Source organism: Rhinolophus ferrumequinum, chromosome 3 (assembly GCF_004115265.2).
Source record: "Rhinolophus ferrumequinum isolate MPI-CBG mRhiFer1 chromosome 3, mRhiFer1_v1.p, whole genome shotgun sequence".
NCBI lineage: Eukaryota > Metazoa > Chordata > Mammalia > Chiroptera > Rhinolophidae > Rhinolophus > Rhinolophus ferrumequinum.
Window position 1 is genome coordinate 6,071,452 of NC_046286.1, and position 16,847 is coordinate 6,088,298.

Genomic DNA, 16,847 nt, shown 5'->3' on the forward strand with positions numbered 1-16,847 from the left:
AGGGAAGGGTCATATGTGGGAACAGAGTGGAAAAGTCTGGTCCTCCCCCAGAGATCTGCACAGCTCACTACTTGGTCCATTCAGGTGTTGCTCAAAAGTTTCCTCCTCAGACAGACCTTCCCTGAAACACACCGGGGCTGGGGAGGCAAAGCTCGATAACAGTGGGGAAGGGGCACCTCGTGACCACCTACTAAGTGCCAGGCATGAATCAGACACTTCTCACGTCATTTCTTTTAGTCCTCCTGATGGCCCCATGAAGTGGGTAGAATTATCCACTCCTGTTTTACAGGTGAGGAAACTGAGGCTTAGAGAGGCTAAGTAACTCATCTGAGGCTAGCTAACTGACTTAACAAGTTACAGAGCAGCCCCCACGTGCAAGGTCTTCCCCTCTGCCTCTCCTTACCTCATTGAGACTTTGATTATTTCGTGGAGTTTTGAAAGGTGTGAAGGAGGGTGGGAATCTCCGAGTTGGGGCTGGAGCTCTCGGGCTCTTTCATTCCCACAAGGACCCCAGGCATGTCATGATTCCTGTTTGTAGGGGTCATATGGCCACTCATGGTGAGGATCTGAATTGCTGGCCCAACTGCTTGGGACAGAGAGGGCTGTAGTGTTTGACACGCTGCCATATTCTTGAGGTAAGATGGAAACGGGGTGGCCAAGATGGGAGACATGAGCAGCCAGCCTCATAATCATGTGGGGGTCTTGTTTCAGTTTCTAAGAAGCCAGTCATCAATCCCCAAAGCCATGCCCCTGCCCTCCAGAGGCTCACAGCCTCCCTCGGAAGACAACACTACGATAACAGCCATTTCTCAGACATTTGCCGGGCGCCAGGCGGTTTCATTGGTTGTTAAATGTGCAGACTCTGGAGCAGAACACCACATTTGAAGACCACGTCCACAATCTTGTTCGTCATGTGTGACGTTACTGAACACCTCTGGGCCTCGGTTTCTCCATCTGTGCCAGGGAAATAATAGTATCCTAACAGCAAAGCAGCCTTGACATCTAGGAGCTGCCCGTTCCGTGTGGCTTGGAGCTGGCCTGGCACAGCTTGGTCGGGGTGTGCTCTTGTTGCACACAGACAGGCCATCTGTGACCACAATGGATCAAGACAAAAACAAGACCACTCCGGAATCATGTCTGAATGCAGACGAAACATGAATATTGTTCAAACCACGAAAATGACCAAACATCCCCAGTCTAGCTAATCTGAGTGAAGGCTGCTCACAGCTCTGTCTCCATTCTAGTTGGCCCTCCTTCTAGGTAAGATTTATTAAGATACCCATCATAGAATCACTTCCTCTTCCTAACAGCTCCTAATCAGAACAAAGTCCTTCTTCCTTAAACCCTCCACCATCGCCTAACACAAGGCCAAAACTTGTAAGTCCTTTTTAACACCTTCTTACTGAGATGCCTTATGATTCCCATGGCGCATGTGTGCTCTTGCTGCAATGAGCCATAAACCCAGCTCGTCCACCCACAGATGTGTTTCTGGTGATGCTTGGCGGGAGGCGTTGCCAGTCCCTACCTCACTGAGTTGCTGTTATACTGCATCCCCAGGACTCTTTCAATATACTTGTCATGCTTTAATATCATTTCCACTTTATAAGGAGGACACTGAAGCTCAGAGAGGGGAAGGAACTTGTCCCAGGTCACACAGCTGGTAGTGCAGAACCGGGATGGAAATCAGGTCTCCTTCCAGAGTTAGTTTCCTACCCGCTACCTCTGCGTTAATAGGGCAGAAACCAACACTACAACATAGGCCAGTGTCTGGGGGAACAGAGCAGAGGGACCTTGGAGCTCAAGGAGAAAAGAGCCCCAGGGGCTCTGGGAGGGGAGCTCCCAGGGCATCCTAAGGGACTCTCCCCTCTTCCTCTCCCATTTGTGACTTCCTTAGCTAGATCCTTCTCTCCAAGGCTGCCTTGCTACTGAGTAAACACAGGCCCAGCAGAGGCCCGAGGTGGGGGTCAGTGTCAGCAGAGCCTGAGGCCTGAGTCACTTCCTGACCGTTGCCTAAGAGGCACCAAAGCCAAAGTCTGACTGGTCAGCTCGTGCCGTTGCAGGATTGCACCCACTTGGGCAATGAGTGTTTCCCTGGTACTCCTCACCTTTTGGGGTTCACCTCTGCCACACTTAGGTGTTCTAGACACACAACAGAGTCTCAAGGCCCTGGAGAATTGGATCCTCACCCAGAAGGAAACCTAAGTCTCCTGGACAATTCTGTCTTGCCAGTGCCCAGTTCTGAACTCTGGCTTCCAGGACGCTACCCCAACTTCAGAAATAGGGTGCCGTCCACCAGTGTCACCAGCCCCAAAGGTTGGAAACTTCCACAGCCCTCCCAGGCACCTAGCCCCTGCCCTTTTCCTCCAACAGGGTCTCAGGGCCAGAGTTGGGGGTGGGGCAGGGAAGAGGGTGAGCAGTATGTCAGATACCCTGGGCAGGATGTACTGAGAGAGACATAGTTTGAGAAGTAGACATGTCCTCATGATGTAGGTGAGGCAGATGATTTCAAATGCAGGCCATTTCCTTTAGGGAGCAATGCCTCACAACCCAGAGACACTGCATAGCCTCAGGGCTGAGATCATGGACTCTAGAGCCAGGTTGTACTAGCTTCTTCAACCCAGCTCTGCCCCTTACTAGCTGTGTGACCTTCAGCAAGTTACTTAACCTCTCTGTACTTCAGGTTCCTCATCTCTAAAATGAGGATAATAGTACTGACTCATCGGCATCTCACCAGGATTAAGGGAGTTGTATAAGTAAAACACATGACTGGCACATGGCAAGCACTAGTGTTCATTAACTAAATATTTTTTCACTTCTAAAGTGCTGACTCTTCCATTTATTCTCCATACAGTCTTTGATATCCTACAGTGTGCCAGCTATGAATAAGACTGATTCCCTGCCTGCAATGCCTGTTGGGCATTTCTGTGGGATCCTTACCCCCCACCCCACCCCCAAATGGTCTTCTCAGCTGTGTCTCATGCTGAAGGACTGGGTGGGAGGGGCTATGGCACAGGGTTTGAGGCCTGTTGACACCCTAGTGAGGCCCCCCAGCTTGATGTAGGCCATGAATGAGTTCCTTTTCTTCTTCAAGACATCTTCTCTCTGTTTGACAAGGTGAAGCAAGTGGTCCCTACTCCTTCTACAACCCTCTGCCCAGGCCAGCTAGGGGTTGGACAAGTCAGGCTGGACATTGGACCTCTGTGGCCATTCTCTGATCCCCACCCTGTTCCTAGGAGGCCTCTGTGTTTTCACTTGAGCACAGAATTTTCTTCAGGCTACACAAGCCACCAGACACAGGTGGTAGAAGGCCCTGGCTTGTCACTGCCTCTGGGACCCTGGGAAGCTAGCAAAAACTGTGTTCAAAACTGAAAATTTGAACCTGGACTGGAGAATTACTGTTACTAATTCTGGGTGTAAAAATGATCTTGTGGTTATGTTTTTAAAATAACCTTTATCTTCCAGAGATAGGAAAAATATTTATGGATGAAATATGACGCCTGGTTTTGCTTCAAAATAATGGGGGAAGAGGGATGTAGATGGAATAAAAGTGACTAAGAATTGATATAATCGTTGAAGATGAGAGATTGGGGTCACGGAGGTTCACTAGAACCCCACCATCAGAGTGTGGTCCACAGGCCCTCTGAGCCTGGGACCCGGTTAGAAATGCAGAACTTTGGCTCCACCTCGGCCGACTGACTCAGAATCTCTATTTTACTAAAATAAAATTCCCAGGGGATTCGTGTGCACAGTCAAGTGTGGGAAGCATTGGGCATTTTGTCTACTTTTGTATATGTTGGAAACTTTCCATAATCAAATGTTGTGGGGTTTTGTTTTTCCGAAATTGTCTTCAATATCCTGGAGAGATCTTCCTGCAGAGTCCCGGGCTGCAGAGAGCGGAGAGGCCCTGTCTCCCCACCCGCCGCCCTTCGCGGGAGCCCCTCGGTCTATCAAGCCTCAGCCCCCACGCCAGCCCTCGGCCGGGAAGCACCCCTTCCTGCAGGGCAGCGCACCTGCAGCCACTTTAGCCCGGCAGCGATCCTGGCGGAAACCCGAGGCTCGGGGCACAGACTGTCTAGGCAGGCCCGGGCGGGGCCGCGCGGCGCACCTGGGCGAGCCGGCAGGTGGGACGCGCTGCGGGCCGGCCCCGCCCTCGCGCGGGGGAGGAGCCACCGGCACGGGGCGGGCGCGGACCCGACAGCGGGCGGGCCCGGGTGCTGGGAGCCCGGCGGACCTGGAACGCAGCCGCCGCGCTGGGACAACCGAGATTGGGTTCGCGGAATGAGCCTCCCCCGGAAAAAGGGCTTCTACAAGCAGGACGTCAACAGGACCGCCTGGGAGCTGCCCAAGACCTACGTGTCCCCCACGCACGTCGGCAGTGGGGCCTATGGCACCGTATGGTGAGACCCCCGGGCCCGCGAGCCCACCGGGGTGGGGAGGGGAGCCGGGCGTCCGGGCGGACAGACGGCGGGCGCCCAGGCCCCAGGACACAGGTGGAGCCTCCCGACAGGCGGGGGCCGGGCCAATGCACCTCCTCCGCTCTCCCGGACCCGCTGTGGGTGTCCCCTCCCCTGTTGGGTGCCCGGGGCCGCGCGCTCACCACCTTGACCGAGGACCCCACGGGCTTGGAAGACCCTCCCAGGGGCTTTTCTTCGGCCCAACCTGTGGAGCTAGGAGGAGATAGCAGATTGGGCTGCAAAGTACAGTATGAGTGAGAAGCCTCAGGCTGTGGTAGAGGCTGGCCTGAGGCCACCCCAGGCGCCATCTCACTTTCCTCACTGGCTTTGTGGGGTCCCTGTGGGTTGAATTAGGACGGGTCTGGTTCTCCAGGACTTGAACCTTACAGGGACCCTGAAGCTCTTCCGGAAGAATACCCATTGTTACAGACGGGTGCACTGAGACCCAGAGAGGGAGAAGTGTCTTCCCCGTTGCAGAGTGAGCGTCCCTGGGGCTCTGGATTCTGGTGTCTTGAACTTGTGTCTGACGCAGGAGCGGTGCACCTCTGTGCCGGCCTGCTCTCTCCCGCAGCCCCACTCCCAGTGCTTCTGGCTGCGCCCTCACATTTCAGGCAGTGGGCGCCCGTTTCTCCCTGCCTAGCCTGCTGGCCAAGGGGGATTTGGGTGAGGATGGCCTGGCAGACACCACCCAGGACCTGGAGTGGGCACTTCCCGGCCAGGAGAGTGCTGCCTGCTGACGTGCCTATGCCTCTCCAGCTCCGCCATCGACAAGCGGTCCGGGGAGAAGGTGGCCATCAAGAAGCTTAGCCGGCCCTTCCAGTCTGAGATCGTTGCCAGGCGGGCCTATCGAGAGCTGCTGCTGCTGAAACACATGCAGCATGAGAATGTAGGCTGGGTCTGGGGCTGCTGGGGAAGGCAGGGAGGAGAGGGGAAGCCCAGACAGGGTCCTGACGGGCCCCGTGTGTGCACAGGAGATGGCTCCAGAGGGTACAGAGCGCTCAGGACAGGTCCAGGAGAAGGGGAACCACCTCCCTGCTCCTCCAACTCTTGTTCCCGCCTCATTACTAAGATGGGGTGCAGGACCTGCCCTGCTTACTTCCCAGAAAGGGTGCAAAGGGTATGTTGGTAGTAGATCAGAATGAGCTTGGTGAGGTGCAAACTTCCTATCTCACTGTTAGGAGGAAATGGACACAGAGGAACTTTGTAGTTTGTTCTAGATCTAAGAGCTAGGGCCCAGAATCTAGGTTAATGTTTCCACATGTGACCCTGATAATAATAATAATAATCATAGATACTTATTGAGCCCTTTTTATGCACCAGGTACTGTTCTAAGAGCTTTGCATAAACTAACTTGTTTAATCCTCACAGTATCACAAGTACTATTACTTCCATGTACAGATAGGGAAACTGAGGCATAAAAAGACCCATAAGTTATATGGTTAGTCAGTGGCAGAGTTGGGACTTGAACCTAGGGGGCCTGGGCCCAGGCCTCAGTGCATAACTATTAGACTGTGATATCTGATAGAAACAACTAGGAAAACTAGTGACCCAGTGTTGCACCTGGCAAGCAGGTTTTGCTCTAGAATACCTAGATTGGAAAGCAAACATTTAAAATAATGTTTCAAATTTTTAATGCACATTTTAAGCCCCATTCCTCTTCAGCAACCCTCCCCATGGCCTCTTGCCTCTGGCTCTGAACCAGCCCTCTGGCAGGCAAGAATGGATGTGATGGGAGACCCAAGGTCAAAGGCATGGAGCCTGCTAGCTGGCAGGCCCATCCCCTGTTCCCTCCTTGATTCTCTTCACCACTCGTGAGTCCCTGCTTGAGTTGAGAGTGGGTTTGTGCTGTTTGCCGTGAACACCAGACTTGGAGGCAGTGAGCACACCTCCGCTTCTACCCAGCATGATTCCCCACTGAGCACTGAAAGCTCCCTTCCAATTGGGATTCCTCTCCGGCTGCTGCCCCTTTACTGCTTCCAAGAAGGCTGGGAACCTGCCTCCTGCTGGAGATGATGTCTTAGCAAAGGGTGGGTGGTCCTGTGTATGGCTGGGCGTGGAGGGGGCTGCTCAGCCCTCACTGGCAATCTTCTCCCCAGGTCATCGGGCTCCTGGACGTCTTCACCCCAGCTTCCTCCCTGCGCAGCTTCCAGGACTTGTGAGTTGGGCTGCACTGGGTTCCAGGGTATTGCAGGCCTTACGCATCACTCTGGAGCCAGCTTGGGGAGGGTCCAGATTCTCTCTTCTGGGGCGGGGGCTTCCTGCCCTGGCAATCCTTGTGCTGTTGTTGAGGTGTGATTCTCTCTGGAGAGATACTTTCAGCCAAGGGTACGGAGAAGGGCAGGCAGGAAGAGGTGGGAGGGGCTCTGTGGGGTTCTTGCCCAGCATGGAGCTGTCTGCTACATACCCTGTTTCCCCCAAAATCAGCTCTTTTGGAGCAAAAATAAATATAAGACCCAGTATTATGTTATATTATATTATATTATACCGGGTCTTATAGTAAAATAAGACCCGATCTTATATTAATTTTTGCTCCAAGAGACACATTAGAGCTGATTGGCCGGCTAGGTCTTATTTTCGGGGAGACACGGGAGGTGCTTTGTGTGTTACCCAGCTTTAACATCACCAGAACATCATGACCGATCCTCCCAGGGTTTGCACCAACTCACTTCACCATTCCCTTGGGGCCCAGGTGTGGGTCTGGACCTTGGGGCTCTTCCTAGCCTGAACCCAGGACCAGGAAGCCTTGACCACCTCTGGCTAATGGGGTGTTTGACAGTTATACAGAACCCCAAAATTTAGTTGCTAAATGGATGGCTTTGCTAGTGCAGTGCCTGGTTTAAAATTTAGAAATTTTTGGGAAGGTGGATTTTTTTTTCCAATGCTACTTCAAATGCTCTGAAGGCCTCTTTGTTACCATGCTTTTGTTTTAAATGTAATGCAGTCATTTTGAATGGAGTTTTTCCTATAATGCCAGTTGCTAGGCTTAGCATTTGGAATTTAAAGGGGACCAGCTAGAAGTTTGCCTGGGGTGGAAGGAGAAGAAGGCATGCCAGGTAGAAGGAACTGCGGGGCCAGAGGCCATGGTGCATGAAAGAGGCTAAATGTCTGGGCACTGTTGAGAATTCAGTGGCTAGTGGAGGCCAGCAGCTAGTTAGGTGAAGCTGAGTCCAGACTCGATCCCACAGGCAGCCTCCATCCACTCCATGGAGGTTTCGAGCAGGGAGATGATGTGGTCACATTGGAGTTTGGGATGTACTCTGGTGGCAGCGAGAAAGGAGCAGGGAGCAGCTTTGGGAGGCGGGAGACTGGAGGGTAGTGTTCCAGACCCAGACCTTGATCTAAATAGAGTAGAGGTGATGGGATGCAGAGGTCAGACCAGAGAACCTTGGGATGCGGTGGCTGGGAGAGGTGGCCTAGGTCAGGGGCTGTCAGGCTCCTGCTCGGAATATAAGGTGGAGGAAGAACAGATCTTGGGAGAAAGGTAATGAACACTTTGGATACTTCACTTTGAAGAGCCTATGAACATTTAAGTGGTTAACCAGCAGTTGCCGAGAAATCTGCAGCTCAGGAGAGGAAGGTTTGGGCTGTGGATGTGGATTTGGGTCAGAATAATCTCCGAAGCCCAGAAACAGGCTAGTGTGGAACATGACACATACTGTTGATTAAGCTGTCAATGTTAGAAAGGTCCGAGAGGATGAGCAGATGAGCTGAGAGCGCGTAATCAGAGGGAGAGGAGACTCGGCAGAGACTTTTGAGGGAGTGTCAGACTTTGTAAAAGGTCAAATAGGAAAAGAGGAAGCCAGGGCTGTGTGTGTTGGGCTCTTATTGGTGACCTTGATCCGAGCAGGGTGTCGGGAACTGGGAGTTAAAGCAGTGGGGTCAAGAGGTATGGACCATTCTTTTTAAAAGTTTGGTGGGGAGAGACAGCGGGAGAAGGGGTGGTTCCTTGAGAAACAAGGTCAAGGAAAGGTGGTTCTAGCACAGTGAGACTTAAGCGAGTTTGTGGGCCAAGAAGAAAAAGCAGAGTCCACACAGAGATGAAAGATAAAGGCCCGGAAGGGATTATGCCTGGAGCAGGTCTCGGCTGTTGGAGGGGTGTGGCCAGGCGGAGGGGGAGTGGCCAGGTGAGGGGTGGGGCCAGATGTGGGGGTGGGGCCAGGGAGGGGTGTGGTCAGGTGGAGGGGGTGTGGCCAGGCAGAAGAAGGCTTCGAAAAGTCACAGCCTCGTGGGGATGGCCTCCACCACATCTTTTTTTTTTTTTAACGTTCTTTTTTCAATCTTTATCATTTTTTATTCTGGACTTTGCTGGTACTATCTTGAGTAACAACGATTACATTTTGCTGACCTCGACCTGTTTTGCAATCCCAGAGGAGGGTGCAATGGCTTAGCCACCTCCTTCCTTCTTCCACCCTCCTGGAAATTGTTTTATTGTTTCCTTCTTGGAAGGGCAGACATTTTTGGTTGTTTCTGGAGCCATCTCAGCGGGGCATGACCCCCTAGGGCAGAGAAGATTTGGACAGAAGCAGAAGGAAACACTGGCAGATGTTTCTAACTCACAGCTCTTGCTTTCTGTGGGGCGTGGAGGAGGGCAAGGAGAGGGCACCTTTGAGGAAAGGGAACACAGCGCCATTTGATGTTCCTGAGCACGCTCTGGCTGAAATGTCACCCTGAGCTCTGCCAGGTGGGCGGCCACTGTGGCCAGGCCAGGAGCCAGGAGCCAGGAGGCCCATGTGGGGGTCTGGCTGGCTGTGGTGGTTATGCTGGTTCTTCTCACATACAGAGGTCATCCCTAAGGCCCCTGCTCCACCCCAGCTCCTCCTCTGAGCTCAGACCCGGGGCTGGGTGGGACTTGGGACTGTTCACCGAGCCCTTGTGCCTTGCAGCTACCTGGTGATGCCCTACATGCAGACAGACCTACAGAAGATCATGGGGATGGAGTTCAGTGAGGACAAGGTCCAGTGCCTGGTGTATCAGATGCTCAAGGGTCTTAAGGTGGGTGGGGGCTTGGAGGATGGCAGTGGGGGGCACCTTGGCATTGAGACCTGAGGGTTGTGGGAGGCCAGGCCTTGGGGGCGGGGAGAGCACACTGTGAGGGCGGAGGAGGTGTCGAATCCAGCATGAAACGCTCGGTGTGACAACCGGGCACAGGACCCACCCTTCTCTCTCTCTCATACAGTACATCCACTCAGCTGGGGTCATCCACAGGGTGAGTGCTTTCCCTGCTACCGCCCCTCCCAGTCCTGGCGGGGTTCTCCACAGCCGGGGATGGGGCCGGGTGGAGGGAGGGGACAGTCCTTGTGGGCATGGGATGTGGATTTTTCCGGCACACCCTCAACCCGGGAAGGCCTGCCTCAAAGGAATTGCTGTGGGGGAATTGCTGCAAACAAAGCAAGCCCAGAACTGGGCGGTTCAGGCCCCGAGAATGAGGAGCATTTTAGAGCTGCATGGGCTCTACAGGGCACCTTGGCCAAGCCTCACTTTACACATGAAGAGGCCGATGCCCAGAGAAGGGAAGGGGCCTGGTGAGGTCGCATGCAGGGCGGTGGCCGAGTCAGACAAGCTCCTATCTCTGCTTCTCAGCCCGGTGCTCACTCTCTCCTCTCATCTAGGACCTGAAGCCGGGCAACCTCGCTGTGAACGAGGACTGTGAGCTGAAGGTGAGTGGGCCCTGGTGGGGTCAGCACAGGGTCAGGGTGAGCCCCTCTCCCGCATAAGCCCCCCTACCCCCGCCCCTGAAGTTGCTCCGAGGGCCTCCTCTCCTCAGTGAGCTTCCCTGTGTCCCCTGAGTCGTAGATCTTGGATTTTGGCCTGGCACGGCTTGCAGACACCGAGATGACTGGCTACGTGGTGACCCGCTGGTACCGGGCCCCCGAGGTGATCCTCAGCTGGATGCACTACAACCAGACTGGTCAGTGGTCAGCTGCCTGGGAGGGGCATGGGGCGGAAGGTCTTCTCTGGCAGCTTCCCCAAGACCATCGTGGTTACTGTGGGTGACTGATCACGGGGTCGTGGTCAGTGGACCAGGTGACACTTCCTCCCTTCCATCGGCAGTGGACATCTGGTCTGTGGGCTGTATCATGGCAGAGATGCTGACGGGGAAAACTCTGTTCAAGGGGAAAGATTGTATCCTTTGCTAGAAAAGCCAAACTCCATCCAGGGATTCATTCCTTCAACAGACACTCTCTTACTTGAATCTCTTCTTTTTCTTAATGCAAAGGTGATACATGCTCACTGTAGAACAATTTTAAAATGCAGATAAGTAAAATGACAAAAACTAGTCACCTTCATTTCACCACGATGTAGAAAATACCGCACATTTTGGCACCGCACACACTAACTGAGCACCTGCGTGTGCAGTGCAGGCATTGATGAGAAGATGCGAGGCCTTGCTCTGCCCCGCTCAGAGTGTAAGAGGGGGGGATGACTGAGGGGATGAGGGCGGAAAGGCGGCACATCCAGGAGCATTTGTGGGGAGGGACGCGTACCGTGGCCTGGAGGGGGAAGCCTCTCAGAAACCTGAGTCCTGAAGGGTGAGCCTCCTCTCCTGAAGCAGGAGGAGGTTAGGCGGGTCTGGAGCCTGGGTGGTCGCCACAGGGCCTGGGTGGCAGTGACGGGCTGGCGGGGAGGGCAGCATCAGATCTGCCAGCAGAGTGAGGCCAAGCCCTTAACCTGCTGCCAAGACCTGGATCAGCTGACCCAGATCCTGAAAGTCACCGGGGTGCCGGGCACAGAGTTCCTGCAGAAGCTGAATGACAAAGCGGTGAGTGGCAGATGGGCCTAGGCTGGCTCAGGCTGTGTGCTCAACTGACCTCGGGCAGGTGGGCTGCAGGCCTTTGGCGGGGGAGGAGGGCTCACCGGTACTTCCCTCTGCCCTGGCAGGTGCTCTTACCTTTATCCCACTTTGGACTCTGACTGGAGCCTTCAGCCCTAATGAGGCTTTTCTGGAATCCCTGCTGTCTACCCCACGGCCTGAGCCCTGAGGGGCTGACAGTTGGGGTAACTCAATGCGTTTCTGTCTTCCAGGCCAAATCCTACATCCAGTCCCTGCCACAGAGCCCCAAAAAGGATTTCTCCCAGCTCTTCCCACGCGCCAGCCCCCAGGGTGAGTCTCGGGGCCTGTACTCTGCATTCTGTCCCAGTGGGCAGGCCTGGTTCTCTTGGGCCTGGGTGTGACACTTGTGCTCTTGGCTGCAGCCACTGACCTGCTGGAGAAGATACTGGAGCTGGATGTGGACAAGCGCCTGACAGCCTCGCAGGCCCTCGCTCACCCCTTCTTTGAACCCTTCCGGGACCCTGAGGAGGAGACAGAGGCCCAGAAGTTTGAAGATGCATTAGAACATGGCAAGCTCACCGTGGACGAATGGAAGCGTAAGAGCTAGGGGCTTGGGCTCCTTCCTCTCTGCTCGCTGCCTCTTTCTCCTTTGCCTCCTTCATTTTCATGCCTGGCCTCAGCCAGCCCCTCTCTGGATACGGCTGCCTCCTCTCTGAGTGGATACTGTCTCCTGCATCTGTTTCTTTCTCCCCAAGCTGACTTCCTACTTCACTCTGTATCTGTGGGGGAGGCTCCAGGTTCTCTTTGCCCTTAGCAACCCCAACCCACCTCGAACCACATTGCCTTTCTCAGAGCACATCTACAAGGAGATTGTGAACTTCAGCCCCATTGCTCGGAAGGACTCACGACGCCGGAGTGGCATGAAACTGCAGTGACTTGTCCAGCCAACCCCTGACTGAGCCTTGAGCCTGGGGACCACCACGTGGCACCGCCTGACCCTAGGACCAATATTTATTTGTCATTGCTGAAGTTTTCAACCCTTCTTGGATTATAGCCTCCTGTGCAGAGGACAGAAGGGCCCCGCTTCCTTGTGTAGGAAGCAGAATTCAAAGATGTTGGCTGGGAGAAAACAGCTCTGATTGTAACCGGCCACATTAAACACCTACCTGGAGAATCGCCTGTATGTGGGGTCCTTTCCTTCTTGGCTATAGTGGAGCTGAGAGGAGTAGGCTGAGCCAGGCCAGGGGTCTACAACAATGGTGGGATATTAGTTTGCCAGGGCTGCTGTAACAAATTACAAGTTAGATGGCTTAAACAACCAAAATGTATGCTTTCACAATTCTGAAGGCTAGAAGAATGAAATCAATGTGTTAGCAGGGCTATGCTCCCTCAGAAAGTTCTAGAGAAGAGTCCTTCCTTGCCTCGTAGCTTCTGGGTCTCCCGGAATCTGGTTGTCCCTGGTTTGTAGCTACATCAGTCCATTCTCCGCCTCTTTCACATAGGCTCCCCCCCTCTTATAAAACACCAGCTGTTGAATTCAGGGTCCACCCTAATCCCGTAAAACCTTATTTCCAAATAAGGCCACGTCCTGAGGTTCTGGATGGACATGACATTTTGGGGAACACTCTTCAACCCACTACAGATGGCCACCCTTTCCTAGGCCCGGTGCTCTGTCACAGAGCCAGATGTGTTGGGACGCTAAGTTAAAAAAGCTGCAGAGAGCTGTTGCTGATGAGACACTGCATGCAGATTATTTTGGGTGAATGAGAAGCAATCGAGATCTGAAACAACAGCAGGCTTGTTGCCTGGGAGCTGCAGAAGGCAGAAACAGGCTTTTTCCAGGCCTTATAGAAAACTGTGCTGCGTCGTCTTGTTGGGAATGACCGATCTCTGCCAAGCTTTACTCTGACAATGGCTAGGAGCCTTCTGTTCAGGTTTGAAAAACTTTGGGAGAACGAATTCCCCTACACAAGAAGTCAGGAGCCCCATAGTTCCTGCCCTGGGCCCAAGGGGTCTCAAACTTCCCTGTGCACCAAGGGCCTGGTTAAAATGCAGATTCCTGGGCCCCACTCCAGGGATCCTGACTTAGCAGGTCTGTGGTTGAGACCCTAGAAGGTTTGAATGAGCCTCACCTCCCCTCAACCCGACTTGGTGATTCTGAGAGCTACCAGGTAATATTTAGAGAAACATTTAACTGGTTTCTGTACCACTTAATTTGTCAAGAGGCCTAAATTGGGAACCTACAATGAGGGTTAGAGGAGCTTCATGCTCTCATCTTACAGGTGTTAAAAATGAGGCTCAGGGCATTTTTAGGGCAGGGCAACTATTCTGTTTGGTGCTGTAGTGGTGGGTCGCTGACGTTATGCATTTGTCCAAACTAGTCGAACTGCACAACACCAAGAGCGAACCCTCAAGAACACTGTGGACTTCGGTTAATGGTAATAATGTACCAATATGGGTTCATCGTCTGTAAGGTGTACCACCCTAATGCAAGACGTTAATAATAGGGGAAGATGGTGGGGACGGTGGGAGGCAGCATATGGAACCTTCTGTGCTTGCGGCACAATTTTTCTGTAAACCTAAAACTGCCTCCCCAAAATAATGTCCAGTTTTTTAAGATATTCAAATAATGTCTATTTAAAAAACAAAACAAAACAGAAGCACCTTGAGGCCACACTGCCCCCTCCCTGAGAGATCAGATACCCACAGCTAGGAAGGAAGTGGTGGAGTCAGGATTTGAACCCGAGCAGCCCTGACCACTGTACTAAAGACTTCACACTTGGATTCAACGGTTGCCTAACCTGCCCTCCCTTCTAGCCTATCTCTCTCAGCTCCTTACTGCTGCTCATGTCTGTGGACTGTTTTCCCTCCCGCAGAGTGACCCTGCTATCAAGAAGGAAGGAGTGGATAGTGGGAGGAGCTGGTCATGTCCTGCCATAGCCCTGACCTTGCTGATAACTAAACTACCCCGGGTCCCCTAAGTCTAAACCCCTCATTTAATTGCTTCCCTGAGACGCCTCACTGGCCCCAAGGAATAAGTCCAGACTTTTCGGCCTGGCATCCAAAGCCCCTTGCATTCTCTCTAAACTCATCAACCCATCACCTCCCATCTTCCTTACACGAGTGTGGCCTGCCATGGAACACGAGTCCTGGGATACACTAGGAAGTCACCTGCACATGAGCAGCTTAAAGGCTCTGACGAGTCCTGCAGTAAAGCGATCTGTTCAACATCGTTTAATCCAGAACTTCCCAAATGTTCTTATCCACAGGGACCTGTTTTCTCCTGATAGCAATCACGCACAGAGCCATCTTTGGCCGGGGCAAAGGTCCCAGCACCGCTTCTCCTAAGCAGGCCTGAGGCTCGGGCTTCTTTCAGAGCCTCTGTGCAAAAGGCCCTCCATCCCTCTCCTGACTGAGGAAAATCCTCTTTATCCTTCAAGACTTTGCCTCAGGCCGCCTTCCTCTGCCCCAGGCCTTCTGTGCGTGGCATCTACAGTGTGTGTGGTCCTGCCTCCCTCCCCAATGCCTACCTGTGAACCCCACTTGGAACAAATATCTGTGAAAGAATGAATGAGGGAATGAATGCATGATGTTCCAGGGTCCTGTTGGTCATTTCTCTGCCCCAAGCAGACCACCCTGGTATCAAGAGCAGCAGAGGACACAGCAGAAAGCAGACGTGCTGGCCCTGGCCTGCCCCTTAGAGTCGCTCTCCTGAAAATCCATAGGCTCTCAGACTCCCAGGCCTCTCCCATCATCACTCACTGTCCTCCCATCCATCCTCCACCCCAGAATTAAACTTCTCTGTGTTTAATTCCTCTTCCCTACAACTATCTCAAACCTGGGAAGTTTCTCCAAAGAGCTGAAGGTGCTGAGCAGTGGGAAGGGGTTCATGGACTCCGGGCTTGCCCTGTCAGCTCATGGCCAAAGTGAAAGGAAACGAGCCCATTCTCAGGCTGGGACATGGCGCTCAGCTCCTCTCACAGCTGGCCTGCAGGACCTTAGGCAGGGCTGGTGCCCACAGCCCTTGGTGGGCGGGGTTGGACTTTGCCCTGTGGCCAGTGGGGCAGCTCGGAGGGTCTTAACAGAGATAAGGAAGCCAGACTCGGGGACTGGGGACAGTTCAGTAACAGCTATTGTGCCCTAGATTCCCTCCTTAGTGAAATGAAAGGTGTCCTTGCATGATGGCACTGTTCCTCCCCAAGAAAGCTGGGCCATCAGTGTCACCCAGGGCAGGGCTTGCCTGGTGTGTATTGGTGTGTGGGGGGGTGAGGGGTGCTGCTCCCAGTGAGGGGAGCTAGAGATGGAGGAACTGCCCTCAATGGGAGCCTGGTGTGACAGCTGCCTCAGTGCCCGTGAGCCGGAGGCTTGTGTGAAAGGGGGCACGGCTCAGCTTTCACCTGGCACGCTGAAATCATGTGGGAAGTTTTCTTTTCATGTCCCCGGCAGTGCTACAACCACAGCTGAGGAGGGCGGAATCCCTTCCTGCCCCTTTTCCCCATCTTGGCTTTTGTTTCCATTGGAACAATCCCTAAGGACCAATGCGGGGATGCTCCCCTCCTTTTATTCCACAGTGAGTTCGGGATCTCTCTTCATTCTCCCTAGATCCCTCCATGACCTAAGGTAAGGGGCTGCTGATTTTCTCCTTTCTCACTGCGGAGGCCCAAGGCCATTGCATGAACCTGAAGAAGTCAGGGAACTGTCCCTGTCCACGTGTCACCTCCAGCCCTCACCCCAGGCTTCCCGGAGCAGGGGCAGCACCAGGTAGAAGTCTGGTCTGGGTCCTCCCGCAGGACCCTGTTCAGCCTGCAGCTGCCCTCACTCGGGACCAGAGTGTCAGCAAGGCCCCTTTGGGCCTGGGACACTTGACCTTTTTGGGGCCGTGGACCCCTTCTCAAAATAGTATTTTCACGGTGGCCGGATGGCTCAGCTGGTTAGAACGCAAGCTCTGAACAACAGTGTTGCCGGTTCAATTCCCACATGAGCCAGTGAGCTGCGCCCTCCACAACTAGATTGAAGACAACGAGCTGCCGCTGAGCTTCTGGAGGGGCAGCCAGATGGCTCAGTTGGTTAGAGCACGAGCTCTCAACAGCAAGTTTGCCTATTCAATTCTCACATGGGATGGTGGGCTGTGCCCCTGCAACTAAAGATTGAAAACGGCAACTGGACTTGGAGCTGAGCTGAACCCTCCACAACTAGATTGAAGGACAACAACTTGGAGCTGATGGGCCCTGGAGATACACACTGTTCCCCAATAAAATTTAAAAAAATAATAATATTTTCATATGCATAAAATAAAATACACAGGTTTAGAAAGGAAGGGGTAGTTATGTTGAAATACAGTTGTGAAAATATTTGTTTAAATGTGTGATGTTGTAACACATGGGTTTCTTTATTATCACATTAAATAACAGGATCTCGGGGTGAGCCTAATAAACAACTGTAAATGTGAAGTAGAAAGGAGCGTACATGATGTTTCAAGATATCGGCAGCAACAGGAAAGGGAAATGAAGAGCTCGGTGCTAACTTTATTCATACAGGACAATGCAGGTGAGTGGAAGTGAAGCTGAAATATTTTCCAATCCAAGTTCATGGACCTCTGAATGACACTGTACAGTCTATGC

The 16,847-nt window shown here is 53.2% G+C and overlaps 1 protein-coding gene across 1 annotated transcript; it reads left to right on the forward strand.

The window, feature by feature from the left end:
• The first annotated feature begins 4,182 nt into the window (after positions 1 to 4,182).
• MAPK13 (mitogen-activated protein kinase 13) lies at positions 4,183 to 12,402 on the forward strand. The gene is made up of 12 exons (XM_033103188.1): positions 4,183 to 4,397; positions 5,211 to 5,340; positions 6,551 to 6,609; positions 9,338 to 9,446; positions 9,631 to 9,660; positions 10,064 to 10,111; positions 10,248 to 10,362; positions 10,506 to 10,577; positions 11,135 to 11,214; positions 11,478 to 11,556; positions 11,649 to 11,822; positions 12,079 to 12,402. Exons 1-12 carry the CDS (start codon positions 4,279 to 4,281, stop codon positions 12,159 to 12,161), a joined length of 1,098 nt encoding a protein of 365 aa, XP_032959079.1. The 5' UTR covers positions 4,183 to 4,278; the 3' UTR covers positions 12,162 to 12,402.
• Positions 12,403 to 16,847: the final 4,445 nt, after the last annotated feature.

What these genes read in the sequence shown, in the direction of transcription:
- MAPK13 (XM_033103188.1), top strand. Translation starts at nt 4,279, where the DNA reads ATGAGCCTCCCCCGGAAAAAGGGCTTCTACAAGCAGGACGTCAACAGG. An exon ending in AGATGCTCAAGGGTCTTAAG is followed by an intron (nt 9,447 to 9,630) that starts GTGGGTGGGGGC and finishes TCTCTCATACAG; the next exon opens with TACATCCACTCAGCTGGGGT. An exon ending in CCCACGCGCCAGCCCCCAGG is followed by an intron (nt 11,557 to 11,648) that starts GTGAGTCTCGGG and finishes TCTTGGCTGCAG; the next exon opens with CCACTGACCTGCTGGAGAAG.